At 37.1% G+C, this 24,389-nt stretch overlaps 1 protein-coding gene and 1 pseudogene across 1 annotated transcript; both read right to left on the bottom strand.

Annotated features, from left to right (window-relative positions):
- Window positions 1-1,076: 1,076 nt before the first annotated feature.
- SRP9 (signal recognition particle 9) lies at window positions 1,077-23,691 on the bottom strand. Its single transcript, XM_077168586.1, has 3 exons — window positions 23,448-23,691; window positions 6,117-6,185; window positions 1,077-2,316 (listed from the first exon to the last, which is right to left on the bottom strand). The coding sequence occupies exons 1-3, from the start codon at window positions 23,517-23,519 to the stop codon at window positions 2,197-2,199; spliced, it is 261 nt and encodes an 86-aa protein (XP_077024701.1). The 5' UTR covers window positions 23,520-23,691; the 3' UTR covers window positions 1,077-2,196.
- Window positions 13,189-19,558, bottom strand: LOC143690868 (translation machinery-associated protein 16 pseudogene; annotated as a pseudogene).
- Window positions 23,692-24,389: the final 698 nt, after the last annotated feature.

Raw genomic sequence — 24,389 nt, forward strand, 5'->3', positions numbered from 1 at the left:
TTCTCACATTATAAATTTTAACTGTAGGACTAGAGGCACACTTCCTCTGTTTAAGAGGAATAATAGTATATACTATGACACTGCTACTACTACCACAAGGTTTAGTAAAAGAGGCAAACAACAGAGTTGCAAAAACACTACCAGGCAGTTTGGTTTTCTTTTTCTTTTTTGGTAGGTGGAGAAAGGACAGAACACCTCTCACTTGTTCTTCGGCAATTAATTTTTCACACATTTCATTCATTTCGAATTAGTTTTAGAATACTTTCAAGACTATTATAATCATACGGTTCTTAATGTTAGATCTTTCTGACAGTACCAGAAGACTCAACTATACAATGCTGTCAATACTGCCTCTAATCAATGACTTCCAGCTGTGACTAAGAATTTTTACAACTTTTAAGACAAGAAGTTTGCATGCCAGGTGCTACCTGAAAGGGAGAAGGAAAACTTTCATAATAAATAATATATGTAACCTAAAAGCAATGTTTAATGGTTTGTGCATAAAGGAGTAGGTTTTTATGAGGAACAAAATGCAATTATTCTAAACTACTGTGTACCATGATTATAATTAATGATTTTATTTGTATTTACCTTATTGTCAGCAGCATTTGTCAAATATTTCACAAAGGTTTGTGAAACAAGTCCATGGGAGTGTGATCAGAGTGTCCAAAAATTTTTCCTAATTAAAAAACATACTCAGGTACAGAGCACAGCAATATGCAGAACAGATTATGGTGTTTTATGTTTACTTTAGTCTGTAAGAGATACAGACTAATAATTTTATAATTAGTCCTAAGTAAAAGTATGAGAAAACACGGTTACTTACTCCCTTTTCCCTGAAATAATCATAATATAACAATAGCATGAATAATAGCTATCATTTATCGAGCCTTACTATATCCAGACAATATGCTAAAAGCTTAAAATAGATTATGCCAGCAAATAGTCCTGTAAGGAAGATTCTAATATTACCCCAATTTTCAAAAACAAAGGTTTAGAGCAGTGTCTTGTTTATTGTTACAGAGTTAGGAATAAATAATTCTTGAGAAGTTAAAAACTTTGACAGAAACAATATATTCCTGTAATATTTTATTTGCTGACCTCTTCGAAACATTACAAAATTCATAATGGCCAATGGAACTTTCCATGCTAAAATGCTGCTCAACAGGACAGATTTCTAATAAAAAATAGAGCACAGTGCCTTCATTTTACTCTTCACATTTCGACATGGGAAAATTACACTTTGGTGGTAAAACTCAGGTGACAAATACAGATATATATCAACTAATATCATATTTCTGGTTTAATGGAAAACAATAGTTTTGACAGTCATGTTTAACACCTTGGTTAAGTAAGGAGAAAATGGGCAGGGTTATCGCACAGGTACGCAAAGATTTAACAGGTCAAATAATCCTTAGCCCTGCTGAGAAATTATAGATAGGATATATATAGTAAATATTTTTGTAATAGGGTGATTTCAGTCATTAGTGACCATCATTCAGTTTATGTGTTCAAAGTAATTGCAGTTATTTTTGATCACTGAAAACTGGATTCAAATAAATTATAACTCGGTGAACTAAATACCTTACATTCAAAAATATAGTTTCAATCTGGTAAGTTTAAGGTAAAGAAATACTTGTAATTCATAATTACCTTTAGATATAATTGAGACTATACTATTATACTTAAATAGGTATACTATTATGCATAGTTAATTCCAGTTACCATATTAAATATTTACTGGTCATCAACAGCACAAATTTTTATGCTCCAAAAGAATTATCGATCCAGTAAAATGGCTATACTTCATTTTCTTTTAAAGACAGAAGAACAAAATTGAAAGAAGATTGGCTCTTTCCTACTGGTATCTTTTTCAAATTATGGATACAAATTTACCAAAGAAATAATTACATACTTTGCCTAATATCAAATAATTTGCAAAAAGTTTCTAAGATAGATGCATTTCATGTTCAATTTCCAAAAATAAATAGAGGCTTTCTAACTGACTAAATTAACTAATTTACATTCCTAACTCTCTAAAATAAACATTAAAAAAACAAAGTACAAAAAAAAATGGTCTCTTGGTTTCTGAATAACCCATTTAGTTACATAAAGTATTTTCCGTCCCAACACTTCCTCAGATTCAAAAGATACTTATTTACTTCCTAAGAACAAACAGTCTTCACTTCAAAACATTCAGTCGGTTTCCATGGCAACACTGCGGGATTCCTTGGCTACCATAAGCCGCATCAGTTGACTGTGGAATTTCTCAATCTTCTTTACATCTTGAGCTTGGTCTGTTCTATACACCAAACACTGTCAGAAATTTTAAAAGTATATATTAACTATGTAAAACTAGATATCGACAATGTAGAAAATGTACAGTTGGGGAAAACTTTTTCTTCCTTCCCACTACTGTTTGCTCTTTTCTCTCTAGAGGCTATTCTAAGAAAACTGTACTCAAATTTTCAGGCCTTGAGCAATTACATTTCTTAAACAATATTTAAAATGTCACTGCTGTATATTAAAAAATATATGAATTTTATCAGAAGCATCTCAGTACTAACCAGTTAAATAATATGTAAAATTGTATCATGATGTGATAAGAACTCACTTAGATATTTTTCCTTTGGAATGTGGTCATAAGTAATCAAATTATAATGGAAAAAGCCTAGAAATCTTAGGATACACTTCTCCGATTTTTAAAATTGGGTAATAATGACAATTTAAAAAAACACACCAAAATCTCCTATTTATAGCTAATCAACACCTAAATTAAACCAGATGGATTTAATTTTGGTTTATAATTTTTAAACTTAAATTGTTAAAAGTTTCTAATCACTGATCAAATTCTTCTGTGTTATATGTCAATTTATTCATTAGATACTTAAGATCAGCTTATGGTTGGCCATAAGACCATTTGACATTGAATCTTCAAAAACATCCCATTTAAACTGGAAGACCCATTCAAAATTTTGTAATATAGATCCAGTTTTGTTCGTTTTACCCCATCTTTAAGGTTCACATGGGTTTTAAACAGCAGGCACTAATGTACCTGCAATAATTTTCATTAATTTAAGTAATGAGGATTTCGTTCACATAATGTCTAACTGATGTGAATTCATTCAACCTTTAAAGAACTTATTCTTTTTATCCAAACACTGTACCAACATGTGTAGCAATTTTATAAGCAGCCATACTAATCTCCACCATTTGATTTTAGTATATGTGCTGTGAGAGTATATGTACTGTCACTATTTTATGACAGAAAAAGAGTATAGGTCCATAAAAGACAGTCATGGGATTAGAAAAATTATGCATAAATGAGATTATAAAAAGTCAAAGCCACATGGTGATTAAAAAACAAATGAAGCCTAAGACTGATTTTTCTTAAGGAATTATTGCTATCAAAACGTGGTAATTAGCAAAAGCAGTATACAAACTAGAAAACAGATTTTTATGATTAAGGTTAATTTATATGGGCATGGTTTGATTTGCATCTTTGTTTCCTTCTAGATATGGACCATTTCTCAGTAATTTCAAGATAGAGAATAAACTACTTTTCATAATTAGATCCTGTCACAGGATCAGCGATGTAAATAAAGTTCTTTTCCAATATTGCCTACCAAGGACCTTTAAAGTTTAATTATTCCCAGGAGCAAAAAAGCTATCATTTGGAGACAAAGTCTTAAGTAATTCAATCAATTCTATGTTTTTCCCCCCTATTTTTGAAATATAAGGGAAATATATCAGTTTCTCCTCTGCAGATATACTTATTCATTCTCATAATCACAATTAAAATTTTCTTTATGTGAATGCTCAAGATTCAAGAACACATTTGCTGAAATCCACTAAGTGGCAGGCACATAACAACCCAATAAAATAAGAATATTTCTGTGGCAATTTACAGATTAGGAAATTGTGACACAGAAGGTTTCCAAAGCCAAAATATTAGTAAAAGGATTCAAATGTCCTGATAGTAGGTCTAGCATACAGTACTTCAGTGTACTCTGCCTTTTTACATCTCTACATTTTCTTTACCAAGTTCAATCAGTTCTTGGAAGACATGATAATCATTTATGCAACCCCATAATGGAAACTTGACCTTAAATACAGTATAATATACAACCAAAAAAATTTTAAAGAATTAATCCATTAAAAAATGTCTACTAGTGACCTTCTGGGCCAAGCTATCATGCTAGGCACTGGAAATACTGGTAAGAATATGACTGATTTATTTCTGTTGTCCTGAAGCTCACAGCCTATTAGAAAAAAAAAAAATTTGAAAATACAATTGTGAGACACAGCACAAACACAGCCAAAAAGAAAAACAAAAGAAATCGGCTTCAGGTAGGTTCTGAAAGATAAACAGCACTCCCACTGTGAGTGGATTCAACATTCCAAAGGAGGAAAGTCAGAGACCTAAAACAGCAAGGCATATTAAAGGAACCACAGTAAGGATAAAGATTAGAAGAGAAGTGAGAGTGGAATTTACATTGTGGGTGATGAGCCACTAAAGGTTCTTAAGCAGGGGACTAACAATCAAATTTGCATTTTTTAGAAATCATTATGACAGCAGTACAGGATGGACTGAAGAATGAACTGGAAACAGAGAACAGTTGGGAGACTATCCTAATACTCCAGGCAGATGATGATGAGATCCTAAACCTAAGAGAGTGAAACTTAACAGGGAAGATGGAAAAGACATAACAGGAAACAAAAAATGAAGAAGTCTGATTCAATAATTCCAAATGCTTAGCAAAGTGTATGGTACATAATAGGGGATCAATACAAGTTTCTCAAATGAGGAAATAGTGGACATGAGAAGAAGGAAAAGGAAGGGACCAAACATGATCCCCAGGTTTCTGACCAGATAGGTGACAGTACAAATGAGCTAGGAAACAGGACAAGGAGCCAGTCTGAGAAAAGATGATAAGTTCCATTCTGGACAGGTTAATTTTGAAGGGTATGTGAGGTAAGGATGCTCAACCAAGAGCTAGTCAGGAACTCAGAAGAAAAACAAGAACAAAAAGATACAAATTTCAAAACAAAGATACAGTCCTGGATATAAGCAGTAATAGCCTCAATGACCGAGTGGACTGTTCCACAAGGAGGGGTATGAAAAGATGAACAAGGACAGGATTAAGAGGAAACTAATATTTATGGGAGCACATTAAAGAAATAGTTAGCAAAGAAGAATGAAAGACAAAAATGCAGAAAAAAGCAAGATAAAATGGAACTAAGATGTCAAAGTAATAATTTCCTGATACTAGTGGTCAACGAGAAGGAGGGGTAAGGGGCATGGTATGTACGAGCCTTTCTTTTTAGTTTTTCTGGAGTGATGCAAACATTCCAAAAAATGATCATGGTGATGATCACCATGATACACAACTATGTGATGATATTGCGAGCCACTGATTATACACCATGAATGGAATGTCTGTATGTTAAGAATGCATGTACTTGTATGTTGTTTTATCAATTAAAAAAAAGAAAGTTGTTTTCTGTATCAAAAGCAGCCAGGATGTGGTGGGCAAAGGTGGCTCAGTGGTAGAGTTCTCTCCTGCCATCCCGGAGTCCTCGGTTTGATTCCCAGTGTCTGCCCATGCGAGAGAAAAAAAAAAAACACAAAAAAACAGCCAGGAGGCCAATTAAGATATGAACTGATGAGACCACTAGATTTGAAAATTAAGGGGCTGCTGATGACCTCACAAAGAGCAGTTCAGCAGAATACTGTAGGTAGAAATAAGATGGCTCAGGGTTAAGGAATGAATGGAATATGAGGAAGTGACAAGAATGAGCAGCTCAGGGAAGGAGAAAAACACAACTCTAAAGCCTATAACTTTGTGTTCAAATTCCATCATTTACTTCTCACATACCAACAATGAAACCTTTACATCCTCACATCAAGTTCTGGATGTATTAATGAAGCAAGTGGAAAGATTTTCCAAGAACTTATAAATAATAGCTTTTAGAATGAGGCTCCTAACTTTAGACTAAAATACAATGTAAGTATCCTAATGAGTAATCTGCATAAATTTTATGTAAATAATTTCAAATAAATGATTTACTCAAACAAATGTGAAAGTATGTAACAAATAAAAATGCATACTTACAACTAAATCATCTGTTACTTTAATACACAGACTCCCATCAGAATGCCTATATTTGAGAACCACACGTGCCTGAAATAAAAATACACATTTAGAACAGTGAAGACATGACATTTCTCATAAATAGTCTTCAGGTGGGTTAAAAAGAACCCTTTAGAATTAATAGCAAAAACATCTAAAGGCACCTTTACTATAAACTTATCATCATTGATATGAAGTAGTAAACAGCATTTTAGTTCATTCCCAATGCTACAATTTCTTTTTTTAAAGACTTCAACAAAAAGTTGGACCTTTATTAGCAGGCTGTTTGAAAAGAGGTGAAGTGAAAATTCCCAAACACATACACATCCAGGGAATGTCTATGAGACTATAAGGTGGTTTGACATTTCTTGCCAATAAGAATATATAAACCAAAGCACACCTACCCAAAGAGGAATAATAGAGAAGCAAAGAGAGAGAGAGAGAGAGAAAGAGGAGAAATGGCTACTTTAAAGTCTGAGTCCCTTCTTCAGGAAACAGTGTTGCAGTGTAATTCATATTCTACACTAGACCAAGCTCTTAGGCAATAGGTTCTGACTAAAGTATACAACAAAATCATGTCTATCTCTGGAAGGTACAACATAATGCATTACTATATTAAAGTAGAATTCTGACTTCCGGAGAAGATGGCGGCTTAGTAAGACGCGCGGATCTTAGTTTCTTCTCCAGGACAGCTACTAGGGGAGTAGAAACGATACAGAACAGTGCCCAAAGCCACAACAGAGATAAAAAAGACAGCGTAACCCATCCTGGAACGGCTGGCTGGCTGAAAGAAGCCGCTCGGGTGAGATCGCCGAGGCACGCGGGCTTCACCGGGCGGGGCGTCAAGCGGCCGGAGTCACTCCCTTCCCCCTTCCCGGGCCGGCTGGGAGAATTGGAGAGGCGGTCCCCTGAAACCAAGGCAGCTGGCGCCCACACCACACGCAGCCCCCCGGACCAACTGAGAGAATTGGATTGGAAATTCCCAGGCCGCGGAGAACGGTGACGGGTGGGGGAGGCCCCTTCCAAACCCGTGACTCCCCGGGAACGTGCACTCTCCCCGGCGGGCCACTGCCGCTGGCGCCCTCCTGCCACGCTTGTCGCCCGGGCGACTAGGAAATTCGGACGGGCGCTTTCCCGGGCTGTGGCGGCCAGCAACCCTCCCCGCATTCGGACCCCGGGCCGGCTCGAACCCTTCCAAGCCCGGATGGCGAGAGTTTTCCAAAGTTAAAGGTCCCACAGCACCTTTTACTGGTGGGACCCGCAGACAAACGTGTGCCACGAGCGCCACCTACTGGGAAGGATAAGAAAAACAGAACCCAGAGATTTCACAGAAAAATCTTCGAAACTTTTGGATCCAATACCCAGGGAAATCTGTCTAAATGCGCAGACGCCAACAGAAGATAACGGATCATGCTCAAATAATTGAAAATATGGCCCAGTCAAAGGAACAAACCAATAGTTCAAATGAGATACAGGAGCTGAGACAACTAATGCTGAATATACGAACAGAAATGGAAAACCTCTTCAAAAATGAAATCGATAAACTGAGGGAGGACATGAAGAAGACATGGGCTGAACATAAAGAAGAAATAGAAAAACTGAAAAAACAAATCACAGAACTTATGGAAGTGAAGGACAAAGTAGAAAAGATAGAAAAAACAATGGATACCTACAATGAGAGATTCAAAGAGACAGAAGATAGAATTAGTGATTTGGAGGATGGAACATCTGAATTCCAAAAACAAACAGAAACTATCGGGAAGAGAATGGAAAAATTTGAACAGGGTATCAGGGAACTCAAGGACAATATGAACCGCACAAATATACGTGTTGTGGGTGTCCCAGAAGGAGAAGAGAAGGGAAAAGGAGGAGAAAAACTAATGGAAGAAATTTTCACTGAAAATTTCCCAACTCTTATGAAAGACCTAAAATTACAGATCCAAGAAGTGCAGCGCACCCCAAAGAGATTAGACCCAAATAGGCGTTCTCCAAGACACTTACTAGTTAGAATGTCAGAGGTCAAAGAGAAAGAGAGGATCTTGAAAGCAGCAAGAGAAAAACAATCCATCACATACAAGGGAAACCCAATAAGACTATGTGTAGATTTCTCAGCAGAAACCATGGAGGCTAGAAGACAGTGGGATGATATATTTAAATTACTAAAAGAGAAAAACTGCCAACCAAGACTCCTATATCCAGCAAAATTGTCCTTCAAAAATGAGGGAGAAATTAAAATATTCTCAGACAAAAAGTCACTGAGAGAATTTGTGACCAAGAGACCAGCTCTGCAAGAAATACTAAAGGGAGCACTAGAGTCAGAACCGAAAAGACAGAAGAGAGAGGTATGGAGAAGAGTGTAGAAAGAAGGAAAGTCAGATATGATATATATAATACAAAAGGCAAAATGGTAGAGGAAAATATTATCCAAACAATAATAACACTAAATGTTAATGGACTGAATTCCCCAATCTAAAGACATAGAATGGCAGAATGGATTAAAAAACAGGATCCTTCTATATGCTGTCTACAGGAAACACATCTTAGACCCAAAGATAAACATAGGTTGAAAGTGAAAGGTTGGGAAAAGATATTTCATGCAAATAACAACCAGAAAAGAGCAGGAGTGGCTATACTAATATTCAACAAGTTAGACTTCAAATGTAAAACAGTTAAAAGAGACAAAGAAGGGCACTATATACTAATAAAAAGAACAATTAAACAAGAAGACATAACAATCATAAATATTTACGCACCGAACCAGAATGCCCCAAAATACGTGAGGAATACACTGCAAACACTGAAAAAGGAAATAGACACAAATACCATAATAGTTGGAGACTTCAATTCCCCACTCTCATCAATGGACAGAACATCTAGACAGAGGATCAATAAAGAAATAGAGAATCTGAATATTACTATAAAGGAGCTAGACTTAACAGACATTTATAGGACATTAAATCCCACAACAGCAGGATACACCTTTTTCTCAAGTGCTCATGGATCATTCTCAAAGATAGACCATATGCTGGGTCACAAAGCAAGTCTTAACAAATTTAAAAAGATTGAAATCATACACAACACTTTCTCGGATCATAAAGGAATGAAGTTGGAAATCAATAATAGGCGGAATGCCAGAAAATTCACAAATATGTGGAGGCTCAACAACACACTCTTAAACAACAAGTGGGTCAAAGAAGAAATTGCAAGAGAAATTAGTAAATACCTCGAGGCAAATGAAAATGAAAACACAACATATCAAAACTTATGGGATGCAGCAAAGGCAGTGCTAAGAGGGAAATTTATTGCCCTAAATGCCTATATCAGAAAAGAAGAAAAGGCAAAAATGCAGGAATTAACTGTTCACTTGGAAGAACTGGAGAAAGAACAGCAAACTAATCCCAAAGCAAGCAAAAGGAAAAAAATAACAAAGATCAGAGCAGAAATAAATGAAATTGAAAACATGAAAACAATAGAGAAAATCAATAAGACCAGAAGTTGGTTCTATGAGAAAATCAATAAGATTGATGGGCCCTTATCAAGATTGACAAAAAGAAGAAGAGAGAGGATGCAAATAAATAAGATCAGAAATGGAAGAGGAGACATAACTACTGACCTCACAGAAATAAAGGAGGTAATAACAGGATACTATGAACAACTTTACGCTAATAAATACAACAATTTAGAGGAAATGGACGGGTTCCTGGAAAGACATGAACAACCAACTTTGACTCAAGAAGACATAGATGACCTCAACAAACCAATCACAAGTAAAGAAATTGAATTAGTCATTCAAAAGCTTCCTAAAAAGAAAAGTCCAGGACCAGATGGCTTCACATGTGAATTCTACCAAACGTTCCAGAAAGAATTAGTACCAATTCTCCTCAAACTCTTCAAAAAAATCGAAGTGGAGGGAAAACTACCTAATTCATTCTATGAAGCCAACATCACCCTCATACCAAAACCAGGCAAAGATATTACAAAAAAAGAAAACTACAGACCAATCTCTCTAATGAATATAGATGCAAAAATCCTCAATAAAATTCTAGCAAATCATATCCAACAACACATTAAAAGAATTATACATCATGACCAAGTAGGATTCATCCCAGGTATGCAAGGATGGTTCAACATAAGAAAATCAATTAATGTAATACACCATATCAACAAATCAAAGCAGAAAAATCACATGATCATCTCAATTGATGCAGAGAAGGCATTTGACAAGATTCAACATCCTTTCCTGTTGAAAACACTTCAAAAGATAGGAATACAAGGGAACTTCCTTAAAATGATAGAGGGAATATATGAAAAACCCACAGCTAATATCATCCTCAATGGGGAAAAATTGAAAACTTTCCCCCTAAGATCAGGAACAAGACAAGGATGTCCACTATCACCACTATTATTCAACATTGTGTTGGAGGTTCTAGCCAGAGCAATTAGACAAGAAAAAGAAATACAAAGCATCAAAATTGGAAAGGAAGAAGTAAAACTATCACTGTTTGCAGACGATATGATACTATACGTCGAAAACCCGGAAAAATCCACAACAAAACTACTAGAGCTAATAAATGAGTACAGCAAAGTAGCAGGTTACAAGATCAACATTCAAAAATCTGTAGCATTTCTATACACTAGTAATGAACAAGCTGAGGGGGAAATCAAGAAACAAATCCCATTTACAATTGCAACTAAAAGAATAAAATACCTAGGAATAAATTTAACTAAAGAGACAAAAAACCTATATAAAGAAAACTACAAAAAACTGCTAAAAGAAATCACAGAAGACCTAAATAGATGGAAGGGCATACCGTGTTCATGAATTGGAAGACTAAATATAGTTAAGATGTCAATCCTACCTAAATTGATTTACAGATTCAATGCAATACCAATCAAAATCCCAACAACTTATTTTTCAGAAATAGAAAAACCAATAAGCAAATTTATCTGGAAGGGCAGGGTGCCCCGAATTGCTAAAAACATCTTGAGGAAAAAAAACGAAGCTGGAGGTCTAGCGATGCCGGACTTTAAGGCATATTATGAAGCCACAGTGGTCAAAACAGCATGGTATTGGCATCAAGATAGATATATCGACCAATGGAATCGAATAGAGTGCTCAGATATAGACCCTCTCATCTATGGACATTTGATCTTTGATAAGGCAGTCAAGCCAACTCACCTGGGACAGAACAGTCTCTTCAATAAATGGTGCCTAGAGAACTGGATATCCATATGCAAAAGAATGAAAGAAGACCCATCTCTCACACCCTATACAAAAGTTAACTCAAAATGGATCAAAGATCTAAACATTAGGTCTAAGACCATAAAACAGTTAGAGGAAAATGTTGGGAGATATCTTATGGATCTTACAACTGGAGGCGGTTTTATGGACCTTAAACCTAAAGCAAGAACACTGAAGAAGGAAATAAATAAATGGGAGCTCCTCAAAATTAAACACTTTTGTGCATCAAAGAACTTCATCAAGAAAGTAGAAAGACAGCCTACACAATGGGAGACAATATTTGGAAATGATATATCAGATAAAGGTCTAGTACCCAGAATTTATAAAGAGATTGTTCATCTCAACAACAAAAAGACAGCCAACCCAATTACAAAATGGGAAAAAGACTTGAACAGACACCTATCAGAAGAGGAAATACAAATGGCCAAAAGGCACATGAAGAGATGCTCAATGTCCCTGGCCATTAGAGAAATGCAAATCAAAACCACAATGAGATATCATCTCATACCCACAAGAATGGCCATTATCAACAAAACAGAAAATGACAAGTGCTGGAGAGGATGCGGAGAAAGAGGCACACTTATCCACTGTTGGTGGGAATGTCAAATGGTGCAACCACTGTGGAAGGCAGTTTGGCGGTTCCTCAAAAAGCTGAATATAGAATTGCCATACGACCCAGCAATACCATTGCTGGGAATCTACTCAAAGGACTTAAGGGCAAAGACACAAACGGACATTTGCACACCAATGTTTATAGCAGCGTTACTTACAATTGCAAAGAGATGGAAACAGCCGAAATCTCCATCAACAGAAGAGTGGCTAAACAAACTGTGGTATATACATACGATGGAATACTATGCAGCTTTAAGACAGGATAAACTTATGAAGCATGTAATAACATGGATGGACCTAGAGTGAGTCTAGCCAAAAACTAAAGGACAAATACTGTATGGTCCCACTGATGTGAACAGACATTCAAGAATAAATTTGGAATATGTCATTGGTAACAGAGTCCAGCAGGAGGTAGAAACAGGGTAAGATAATGGCCAATTGGAGTTGAAGGGATACAGACTGTGCAACAGGACTAGATACAAAAACTCAAAAATGGGCAACACAATAATACCTAATTGTAAAGTAATCTTGTTAAAACACTGAATGAAGCTGCATCTGAGCTATAGGTTTTTGTTTTGTTTTGTTTTGTTTTGACTTTACTATTATTACTTTTATTTTTGTCTCTATATTAACATTCTATATCTTTTTCGGTTATGTTGCTAGTTTTTCTAAACCGATGCAAATGTACTAAGAAATGATGATCATGCATCTATGCGATGATGTTAAGAATTACTGATTGCATATGTAGAATGGTATGATTTCTAAATGTTGGGTTAATTTCTTTTTTTCCGTTAATTAAAAAAAAAAAGAGAGAGAGAGAAGGGGTAATTGGAGCTGAAGGGATACAGACTGTACAACGGGACTGGATATAAAAACTCAGAAATGGACAGCACAATACTACCCAATTGTAATGCAATTATGTTAAAACACTGAATGAAGCTGCATGTGAGGTATAGGGTTTTTGTTTGTTTTTTTCTTTCTATTAATGTTTTAATACTTATTCTGTTGTCTTTTTATTTCTTTTTCTAAATCGATGCAAATGTACTAAGAAATGATGAATATGCAACTATGTGTTGTTATTAAGAATTACTGATTGTACATGTAGAATGGAATGATTTCTAATTGTTTTGTTAATTCTTTTTTTAATTAATAATAAAAAAAAAAGTAGAATTCTGTCTTGATATCAGCATATTCCTATGAAAGAAAAAATCTTCCAATAAAGTCCAAAGCTCCATGGAAACTTTTTTTTTTAAATGATGGATTCAAGCAGTTTTCTGCTAGCCAATCTAAACACTAGTTTACCTAGCTGTTTTAAAAACTGCTAAGTATCTACAAGCCCAAATAAGGACATAATTTAAAAATGGTTACAAAAAATTGTTACAGTGTAGCATCAGAAGCTCTAGACCATTTTGGAAACTAAATTAAAAGGGCAAATAAAATTGTAACCCACAGTGTGCTGATTTGAAACTATTATATACCCCAGAAAAGCCATGTTTTAATCCTGATCCAAATTTGTGGGGCCAGACCTATTGTTTAGGGTGGTAAACTCTGGATTGTTTCCATGGAAACGTGACATACCCAATTGTGGGTGGGTCTTTTAATTAGATGGAGATGTGATCCCACCTATTTAAGGTGGGTCTTGGCCAGTTAACTAGAGTCCTTTTTTAAAAGGGTAAACATTTTAGAGAAACCTCAGATGCTGATGCTTGGAGAACAGTTGCTTCAGAGATGGCAGAGATAGCAGATGCCTTGACACAGGGAGAGCCCAGCAGACACCACCGTGTGCCTTCCAGTAAGATGCTATGCAAGCTAGAACCTGGAGAGAACCGAGGGAAGCCAAGACATGAAATCTAGCCCTGGAGAAGCCCAGTGAGGAATCCTTACAGGAAACAGAGGCTGAAAGCAACAGAGCCCGGAAGCAAAGGACCAGGAGATGCCAGCCTGGTGCCTTTCCAGCTGACAGAGGTGTCCTGGACAGCATCAGCCTTTCTTGAGTGAAGGTACCCTCTTGTTAGTACCTTAATTTGGACATTTTCACAGCCTTAGAATTGTTAAACTTGTAATAAATTTCTTTTATAAAGACTGTTCCATTTCTGATATATTTCATTCTGGCAGCTTTAACAAACCAAAATACACAGCTTTTCCCATTATGCTCTTGTTTTTCTGGGATTGCAGAAAAATGTTACACCACCCTCTGAGGCTCATCTTGATGATGAAAAAAAGGAAACTCACCTAACACTTAAGTGGATATAAATAATAATTAATTATTTTTAGAACATTGAACTAATTCTATTCATTAATCTATTAAATTCATTTTTACGTATTTGCAAAAATTTCATTCTCCAGAAACAAAGAGAAACTGAAACTTAAAAATATACTAAGTATGACAACTATGCAAACTTTTAGTTCTCAGTTAAAAGAATACTCACTAGCTTCATTAGGAGAAATGAGAGCAGTTAAAAGGTATGTGATGTGTTAAAAGGTATGTGATGCTCTAAGGGGTCTATTTTGAAGGTGATACTCAAGCTACTATGTCAAGGGACACAAAGAGAAAAAATAAGTCAAGGTTTTGCCTTCTTAGGAATTTTGAATTTAATAAACTAAAAGAACCAAAACATAAAAAAGAATGAAATGTAAGTCCTATGAAGACATACATATGTAAAATGCTAGAAAACAGATAATTTATACTGGGGAATCGGGATGTGTAAAAAAGGAGGTGGATATTTTAGTCTGTAAGTTGCCGGAATGCAATATAACAGAAACACAGAAGGGAATTTTCTAAGTTGTAAGTTTACAGTTTTAAGGCCGTGAAAATGTCCAAATTGAGGCATCCAGAGAAAAACACCTAACTCCAAAGAAAGGGCCAAAGAAGTTTGGGGTTTCTCTCTCAGCTGGGAGGGCACATGGCAATGTCTGCTAGCTTTCTCTCCTCATTTCATAAGGCTTCCCTAGGGGAGGGCATTTTCCTTCTGCATCTCCGAAGGTCTCTGGCTATATGGGCTCCATTGGCTCTGAAGCTTTTTCCAAAATGGTTCCCTCTTAAAGGGCTCTAATAAGTGACCCCATTCATGGTGGGGTTTAGATGGAAACCATCTAATCAAAAGGTACCATCCACAATTGGGAGGGTCACACCTCCATGGAAACAATCAAAGAGATTCCACCCAACAACATTGAATGAGGATTAAAAAATATGGCTTTTCTGGGGTATACAAGTTTCAAACTAGCACAGAGGCCTTTGAAAATGATTTTTTTCCCCATTCTTTAAGGGTAGACGGAAGAAAGGATAAAGAAGTCTGAACAAAGATATGATGAATTCTGTAGTTTCATGAGACCAAAATCTAGCTGAGGATCATGGAAATGGTGGGAGACAAAGCCAGAAAGACTGGAGAGAAGGTCATCTGTAGGCTGAGCCTTGACTTTATCCAACAACCAATGAATAACCAGTTTTTGAGAAGACTGAGAGAATTCAACTTCTGTTTTTACACATTCTGGTGAGAGTGCGAAAGAGGGGTTTAAAAAGCAGAAAGGCAAATCAAGAGGTTAATGTAACATCCTGCACCAATAACCATCTTTGATTAGAAAAATGCAAGTGGAAATGTTAAAAAAAAAAAAAAAAAAAGATCCATATAATCAACAGGTTCAATGTGGAGGGAAGCAGGACAAAATTTGGGGGAAAAAATTACAAAGAGTTCTGACAAAATTTCTTTTCTTTTTTAGCTCTGGCAGCATGGACTGGAAGAAACATCATGGATGTGGGGTTCAGAAAACTGGTTTCATATTTTAGCTTAATCTCTTAGACACTAGGCAAATGATATAACGTATCTAAGACTGTTTATTCATACACAAAAGGACTAACTTCTACTTCAATGGATTGTTGTAACTGATTATATAAAGAGACTATGCGCAAAATGCCTATCACACAAAACCTAATAAAACTGTTAGTCACTGTCCTTCTCCCCCATCCCAATACACTCATTCCCCATTCTCTCCATCAAAAGATCAGACTCAAAACTCAGTAAAGGCTATTATGAGGATAAAGAAATTTTTTAGACCACTGTAATTTTTTTTGTGTGTAAATAATTTTACTTTTCATAAATAAAAGTTTTAACACTTTAGACTGTTAATAAAGACTTAGTTGACATCTAGTTAATGTCATTCCACATGGCTTTTTCATCTCTTGAAAATACTCAAATACGATTCCATTGTTCTTTTAGAAAATAGACTAAAAGATATGTTGCTTTTAATGAGCTCCAGGAAGAATATTCTATCACATTCATTTCTGTGTTTCTGACACTTGAAACACTAACTTGTATGTCAATTTAACCGACCTCTTGGAGGAAAAAACAAAACTCCACCATTAAAGATATAGGTCATTTATGATGACCAATTTTGCTATGTTTCCACAAACAAAACCTATTTTTCACAGTCAGGAAGCAGAAAACAATATATAATCAAAAGGATCTATCCTGAAATTATCTCCTTAGAAGATGTTCTAGTTTACTAGCTGTCGGAATGCAATATATCAGAAATGGAATGGCTTTTAACAAGGGGAATTTAATAAGTTGCTAGTTTACAGTTCTAAGGCTGAGAAAATGTCCCAATTAAAACAAGTCTACAGAAATGTCCAATCTAAGGCATCCAGGTAAGGACAGCTTGGTTCAAGAAGGCCGATGAAGCTCAAGGGTTTTTCTCTCAAGTGAGAAGACACATGGCGAACAGTCACAGTTCCTCTCTCATCTGGAAGGGCGCATGGCAAACACAGTCAGGGTTCCTCCCTCATCTGGAAGGGTACATGGTAAACACGGCGTCACCTGCTAGCTTTCTCTCCTGGCTTCCTGTTTCATGAAGCTCCTTGGGAGGCATGTTCCTTCTTCATCTCCAACGGTCACTGGCTAGTGGACCCTCTGCTTCTTGTGGCTACATCATTCTGCTCTCTCAGAAGCTCTTATTTGCTCCAAAATGTTTCTCTTTTATAGGATTCCAGTGAACTAATCAAGACCCACATAGAATGGGTGTAGATGTCTCTATCTAATGAAGTTTAATACCCACAATTCATTGAATCACATCTCTGTGGAGATAACTTAATCAAGTTCCCGACCTATAGTGCTGAACAGGGATTAGAAGAAACCACTGCTTCTACAAAATGGGATTAGGATTAAAACATGGCTTTTTAAAGGTATATACATCCTTTCAAACGCGCACAGAAGATAAGAGATTACGTATGGGATACAAATGATTTTTTTTTAACCAATAAACTCTGGCTCAGAAGATGGCAAATATGATTAACGTAAAATCCATCAGCCTATAAGAATTCCACATTACATTTTTACCTATTTTATAACAAAAGAAAATGGGTTTGATATTTAATAGGATTAGTGTAACTCTATTCTGAAAGACAGCTTTACCATCAAAACAGCTGCAGAAGTATCCACAGGACCCTTTTAGAAAGAGAATGCCTTCCATGCCCCACTGTGAGATTAGGCAGTTGTCAGTAAACATGAAGTAAAGAATTAAAATATTTTGTCCTCATTCATATCACATCGTTCTGGAAATTCAGGTTAAATGTGTTTTGCAGATCACTTCATATCCACCTTAAGCATGATAGCATAAATGATAAAACAATCTTGTTTTTTAAGTGAAAACCACAGCATCATTTTTAATGGCTCCAGATCTTTGCTCTGGGAGCTGTCTTTTTTTTTTTTTTTTAAAATACATGGGCAGACACCAGGAATCAAACCTGGGTCTCCAGCATGGCAGGTGAGAACTCTGCCACTGAGCCACCACGGACTGCCCCACAACATCATTTTTGAAACTACAAACAGGATTCTCTTCATGTAAGAGAATGATCTAAGGCAAATTCCTGTAGCTAGGCAATGTCTAAAATCTTCAATGAGTATAACCTGAAGCTCTTAAATTATTAATTTTAAACTAAAAGACAATTAGGCCACTGAAGTCATTTCCTCATCTGAGTCTGTTTCACCTTTTAGCTGCAATTTCTCTAAATCTTTACCTATAGTTGTAATATTTTTCCTCTTGCACTTCTTGGGAGCTGTATCATTAGCACAGATTTTTCTCATTTTAATGTTTGGCAATTTCTTCAGATCAATATCCCATTCCCTAAAAGTTTTCAGATTACTTGCATTTACAATGTCTGGGATCTCAAAACCATATCCTTCATACTGCTGCTGTTTGCAAGCCATCGTCTGTTTGATGACTGTCTCCCGGGAGTGGTGCCTCCTTCCCTGCCTGTCTCTGATGCTGTTATGTAACTCAATCTGCTCCAGTTCATTGCTGTATCGATTTAAATACCTTTCAATTAATTCGAACACATCTTTCTTTGAATATTCTACTTTTTAGGGATTAAGGTGACTGTGAAACCACTGTAGTTTTTCACCAATAATGTTGAAACACAGGACCTTTTCATTCTATAATTTTTCCTTTTTTTCTTGTTTGTGGGCCTCTCTTGTAATTTGAGCTGCTTTTCTACTGTATGGGTGAATGACTCTTTTTTCCCATCCTGTACCTTTTCCCTTTGATGCTTTAGGCATGGTGACATCCTGGCGTTGGGGTGGACGTCGACGCTCCAGCCGGGGTGGCCGCGGCGATGACAGCGGGCACTTGTCCAGGAGACGCTAGGGTTCAAAGACATGTGCGGCCGACCCCACTGTGATTTTTTGATTGAGTGAAGAGATGAAAGGTTCTCCTCCTGCCTATTCTAGACATGTTTTATTCATGGTGATGTTCTGTAAATAGCATTTCATTTTCATTTTCCCTACCATAACATCCTTAAAATATAATCACTGAATGTGAATTTGTATTTTCTTTACTGTCTTTTCAAATATTTTTAGCTCACACTGAGGGATTTCAGGACAAGAATTACAGGTTCTTCTGGTACACTGCCTGAATGAACACAAATGGCCATACAAACAAGAGAAGAATCAGAAATCACCAGTGTCATGAACAAAGTAGTCAATTTCAAAAATATTGAAATCACTTCAACATTTATTGTATCGTTTTACTGTAAAAAAAAAAGGAAGAGAAAGTGTTTTATGCTTTTTACTAACCTAGGTCTCTCAATGAGCCTACTACAATTTTAATCATATCAACATGTCTGCTGCATAGTTAAAACTGATACTCATAACTGTTTAAAAAGTGATCAGATTTTGAACAAAGATATGAATAAAACTGATCTAGATGGGACTAAGATAAATCAGAATACAGGGTAAAGGATGATATGGTTCATTTTTTAAAACTTTCAGTTCTGCATGAGACTAAAAGGAGAGATGTTTATTTGGTACAAAAGTTATATTTTGGGTAGCACATTGTCTCATTTAACTTATATGTTCAGTTTAGTTGAACACTATAGTTACATGGAATCTTGAATAGGGCATGAGATTTTTTTTTTTTGATATTACAATGTGATATATTTTTTTTAATTAATTAAAAAAAATTAACTAACACAACATTTAGAAATCATTCCATTCTACATATGCAATCAGTAATTCTTAATATCATCACATAGATGTATGATCATCATTTCTTAGTACATATGCATCGATTTAGAAAAAGAAATAGCAAGACAACAGAAAAAGAAATAAAATGATAATATAGAGAAAAAATAAAAAATACAAAATACAAAAATATATAAGAAAAAAAAACTATAGCTCAGATGCAGCTTCATTCAGTGTTTTAACATAATTACATTACAATTAGGTAGTGTTGTGCTGTCCATTTTTTTTTTTTAGAAATCATACCATTCTACATATGCAATCAGTAATTCTTAACATCATCACATAGATGCATGATCATCGTTTCTTAGTACATTTGCATCGGTTTAGAAGAACTAGCAATATAACTGAAAAAGATATAGAATGTTAATATAGAGAAAAAAAATAAAAGTAATAATAGTAAGAACAAAACAAAACAAAACAAAACAAAACAAAAACCTATGGCTCGGATGCAGCTTCATTCAGTGTTTTAACATGATTACTTTACAATTAGGTATTATTGTGCTGTCCATTTTTGAGTTTTTGTATCTAGTCCTATTGCACAGTCTGTATCCCATCAGCTCCAATTACCCATTATCTTACCCTGTTTCTAACTCCTGCTGAACTCTGTTACCAATGACATATTCCAAGTTTATTCTCGAGTGTCGATTCACATCATTGGGACCATACAGTATTTGTCTTTTAGTTTTTGGCTAGACTCACTCAGCATAATGTTCTCTAGGTCCATCCATGTTATTACATGCTTCATAAGTTTATCCTGCCTTAAAGCTGCATAATATTCCATCGTATGTATATACCACAGTTTGTTTAGCCACTCGTCTGTTGATGGACATTTTGGCTGTTTCCATCTCTTTGCCATTGTAAATAACGCTGCTATAAACATTGGTGTGCAAATGTCCGTTTGAGTTTTTGCCCTTAATTCCTTTGAGTAGATTCCCAGCAATGGTATTGCTGGGTCGTATGGCAATTCTATATTCAGCTTTAGGGCATGAGATTTTGTTGGTTTGTATAGGTTAGTGAGATGGCCGGATATATTCCAGAGCAATTTAGCCAGGGAATAAGAAAGTAATTGCAAAGTCCCCTTGGGGACTGGAAAGAAAGGAGGAAATAAACTTCCCCTTCTGGGGAATTCCGGATATTCTCACAAGCAGTGTAGACAATCAACTTAAAAGGCTGAGCCCTTGATCTTGGGGTTTGACTCTATGAAGCAACCCCAGAGAGCCTCTTTTGTTTTTTTTTAAACTTTGTAACAAATAAACATTTTTTGCTTTAGTCTCACACAAAAGGTGACATTTTAAAATATTAATTACGATCTATTTTCAGCACACTGCAGTAATGACATTCTTTCCTTCTTCCTCATGCAAAAACATTTTTAAAATTGTACCTTGTACATTTCACTATTATTATACACTCTAGGCATTCCTAGATTATACCATCTCGATCTTTAACATCTATCTTTCTTTCTGATTTATGTCCCCAGCTCTCCTCCCTCTATCATTCTCACATGCAGCTTCATTCGGTGTTTTAACATAATTGTATTACAGTTAGACAGTATTGTGCTGTCCATTTCTGAGTTTTTGTATCCAGTCCTGTTGCACAGTCTGTATCCCTTCAGCTCCAATTACCCAATATCTTACCCTATTTCTATCTCCTGATGGTTTCTGTCACCAACGAAATACTCCAAGTTTATTCACTAATGTCAGTTCATATCAGTGAGACCATACAGTATTTGTCCTTTAGTTTTTGGCTAGTCTCACTCAGCATAATGTCTGTAAGATCCATCCATGTTGTTACATACTTCATAAGTTTATTCTGTCTTACAGCTGCATAATATTCCATCATATGTATATACCACAGTTTGTTTAGCCACTCATCTGTTGATGGACATTCTGGCTGTTTCCATCTCCTTGCAATTGTAAATAATGCTGCTATAAATATTGGTGTGCAAATGTCTGTTTGTGTCTTGCCCTTATGTCCTCTGAGCAGATACCTAGCAATGGTTTTGCTGGGTCATATGGCAATTCTATATTCAGTTTTTTGAGGAACCGCCAAACTGCCTTCCACAGCGGTTACACCATTTGACATTCCCACCAACAGTGAATAAGTGCACCTCTTTCTCCACATCTTCTCCAGCACTTGTCATTTTCTGTTTTGTTGATAATGGCCATTCTGGTGGGTGTGAGATGATATCCCATTGTGGTTTTGATTTGCATTTCTCTAATGGCCAGGGACGTTGAGTATCTCTTCATGTGCCTTTTGGCCATTTGTATTTCCTCTTCTGAGAAGTGTCTCAGAGAACCTCTTTTGTCGCTTAAATGTGGCCCTTCTCTCTAAGCCAACTTGGCAAGTGAACTCACTACCATCCCCACTATGCAGGACATGACTTCCAGGGTGAACATCTCCCTGGAAATGTGTGACAGAACTCCTGTGATGAGCCAAGATCTGGCATCATGGGACTGAGAAAGTGTTCTTGACCAAAAGGGAGAAAAGAGAAATGAGACAAATTAAAATTTCAGTGGCTGAGAGATTTCAAACAGAGTAAAACTGCTTATCCTGGAGATTACTCTTACACATTATGTAGATATCCCTTTTTTAGTTTATGGTGCCCTGGAGTGCCTAGAGGGAAGTACCTGGAACTGTTGAGCTGTGTTTCAGTAGCCTTGATTCTTGAAGAACACTGTATTTTTATGGGGGGGGGGAGGGGAATAAGGGGTAAAGAAAAAACAAAACAATTGATGTTCACTGTAAATAGTATGTAGCATTGGACTTACAGGTTGGCATCCACTGCATATATTTAAAGCATACCTCATGTTATCTAATGATCATTAAAAGTCTCACATGTTAATCCTGAGCTCCAGCTTTCCAAAACCTATTAACTACTTTTAATTTCCTGTCTTCTCTGAGGGGACAGATTCACAACACAATGTATCCACAATACTTATCAGTAACACCAGCTCCTGGAGGGTTAGGGCTGAATCTTACCTTTGTTCTCCCACAAAAGCTAATATGAGTGACGAATGCACGGAACAAAGGTGAAAAATGAGTTAACACAGACAGAAAATACAAGGGTATTACATATGAACAAGCCTAAAGTTTTCTGTATAAAATCCCTTCAAAAAAGCTGATCCTAAAAATGCAGTACTTCTGCTTAACAAGAAGATGCCTCAAATAATTTTGAGATATGACAATCAACCAAATAACTCAGAAAGGAAGAAAAATCAAGAAATCTGAATGCTTAACTCCTATTATCTGGGCTTCTTTACTTTTAAATAGTGGGTGAACCTCTAGATCCTCTTTTCATAATCCTTTGGAACCCACGAATGGATCTCTGGAGTCTGTTATCCTCCCAAAGTTGTTTGCAAATATTTATACATAAGTGAATTTTTTTTTTTTTTTGAGGAAAGGACGCAAGCATTCTCATATTCTCAAAAGGCCACTGATCTCCAAAACAATCACTGAGGCTAAGGCTGTAGATGCCTCCAAATAGGATTCTTTCAAAAAAGTCTGAACGGCTGCAGAAAAGCTTCATCACCGTATATACACGAGGTAGATAGCGTTACACCCAGGGGCTAAGGCAGAAGGCCCAAGACAACTAAGGAACAGGAGGCTGAAGCTGCAGGGGTAGGAGCCCTGGCCTTAGAGACACGTAAGCCAACCAAAACCATAAAGGAAGTTCACAGACTGGAAACGGGGGAAGGCAGAATGTAGAGCTGTTTAGAGCCCTAAAATAACCCTGATTTTTGCCCATTTCAGGGCCTTATGGAACGGCGGGTTAAGGGTGAAGAGGCAGCGGGAACTAAGCTTCGGCGGAACCTGGGTGTCCGCTCAATCCTAGCATCTCCGAAGGTGCTGGACATACCGAGACAGGCCGAGCGGACGGCAGGGAAGGAGACATCCCGACCAGGGCTGGGGCTCAAGGCCGGCCGGAGTAGCTTCCCACCCGCGACTTACCTTCATAGGGTCTGCAAGATAGAGCTTCTCGGCCGCGCGGCTGAATTCCTCCCAGGTTGGGTATTGCGGCATGGTGGGCACGGGGTGGAAAGGGAGGAGGGAAGAGAGGCAAGGCCAGGGAGGCAAGGCCGCAGATTCGAGGCGGCGCGACCCGGTACGACCCGGTACACCTACCCACCCACTGCGGCCACCGGACTCAGGAGCCCCAATAGCCCAAATAGCCTAGTTGGGCCTCTCGCACCAACGCCTCGCCCTATTGGACAGCCTCGACTACCCTCGCCCAATGAGCAGAAAGGATGTTGCCAGGGTGGAGGCGGTGCCCCGAGCGTGGGGCTCTGGGAGCTGGGCCAGAGAAGCCCAGAACGAGGAGACAGGCGGTGGCTGCTGCATCGCCCCCTGTAGGAGTGGAGTAGCGGCGTCTGTCACCCTGCGCTCTGGTCTGGACTGCAATGATAAATAAAGCCCAGGTTCCCTCCACAAAGAGTGAGCGGCTCTGTGAGAGGCGCTGGAGATACAGAAATGGGGATGACGATGTCCAGCCGTCACATCCACAGCCTCGAGCAGGAGGGAGAGACATAAACACAAGAGAAAACTGAAAACTGTGTATGATAGAATATATGCTGGATTAGTGGGCACGGAGGAGGAATGACCACTTGGGGGTCAGTGGGAAGGCTCATAGAGGAGATGACATGAGCTAAATCTTGAAAAACGGGTCAGCTGTTCAACAGGCAGGCAAGGGGGGGCCAAGGACATCTAGGCCCATTTTAGATCAGCAACGTATTAATTTGAATGGAGTTTAGGGAGGAGGGGGGAGTGAAGAAGCCATATCATAGTTTATGCCAGTCTATGAAATTTGAACCTTGCCTCCAGACAATGGGGTTCCATTGAAAGGTATTTTTCTTTAATCGAGTTTTTTGAGGTATGTTTTTCACACAATAAATA

Source organism: Tamandua tetradactyla, chromosome 7 (genome assembly GCF_023851605.1).
Source record: "Tamandua tetradactyla isolate mTamTet1 chromosome 7, mTamTet1.pri, whole genome shotgun sequence".
NCBI lineage: Eukaryota > Metazoa > Chordata > Mammalia > Pilosa > Myrmecophagidae > Tamandua > Tamandua tetradactyla.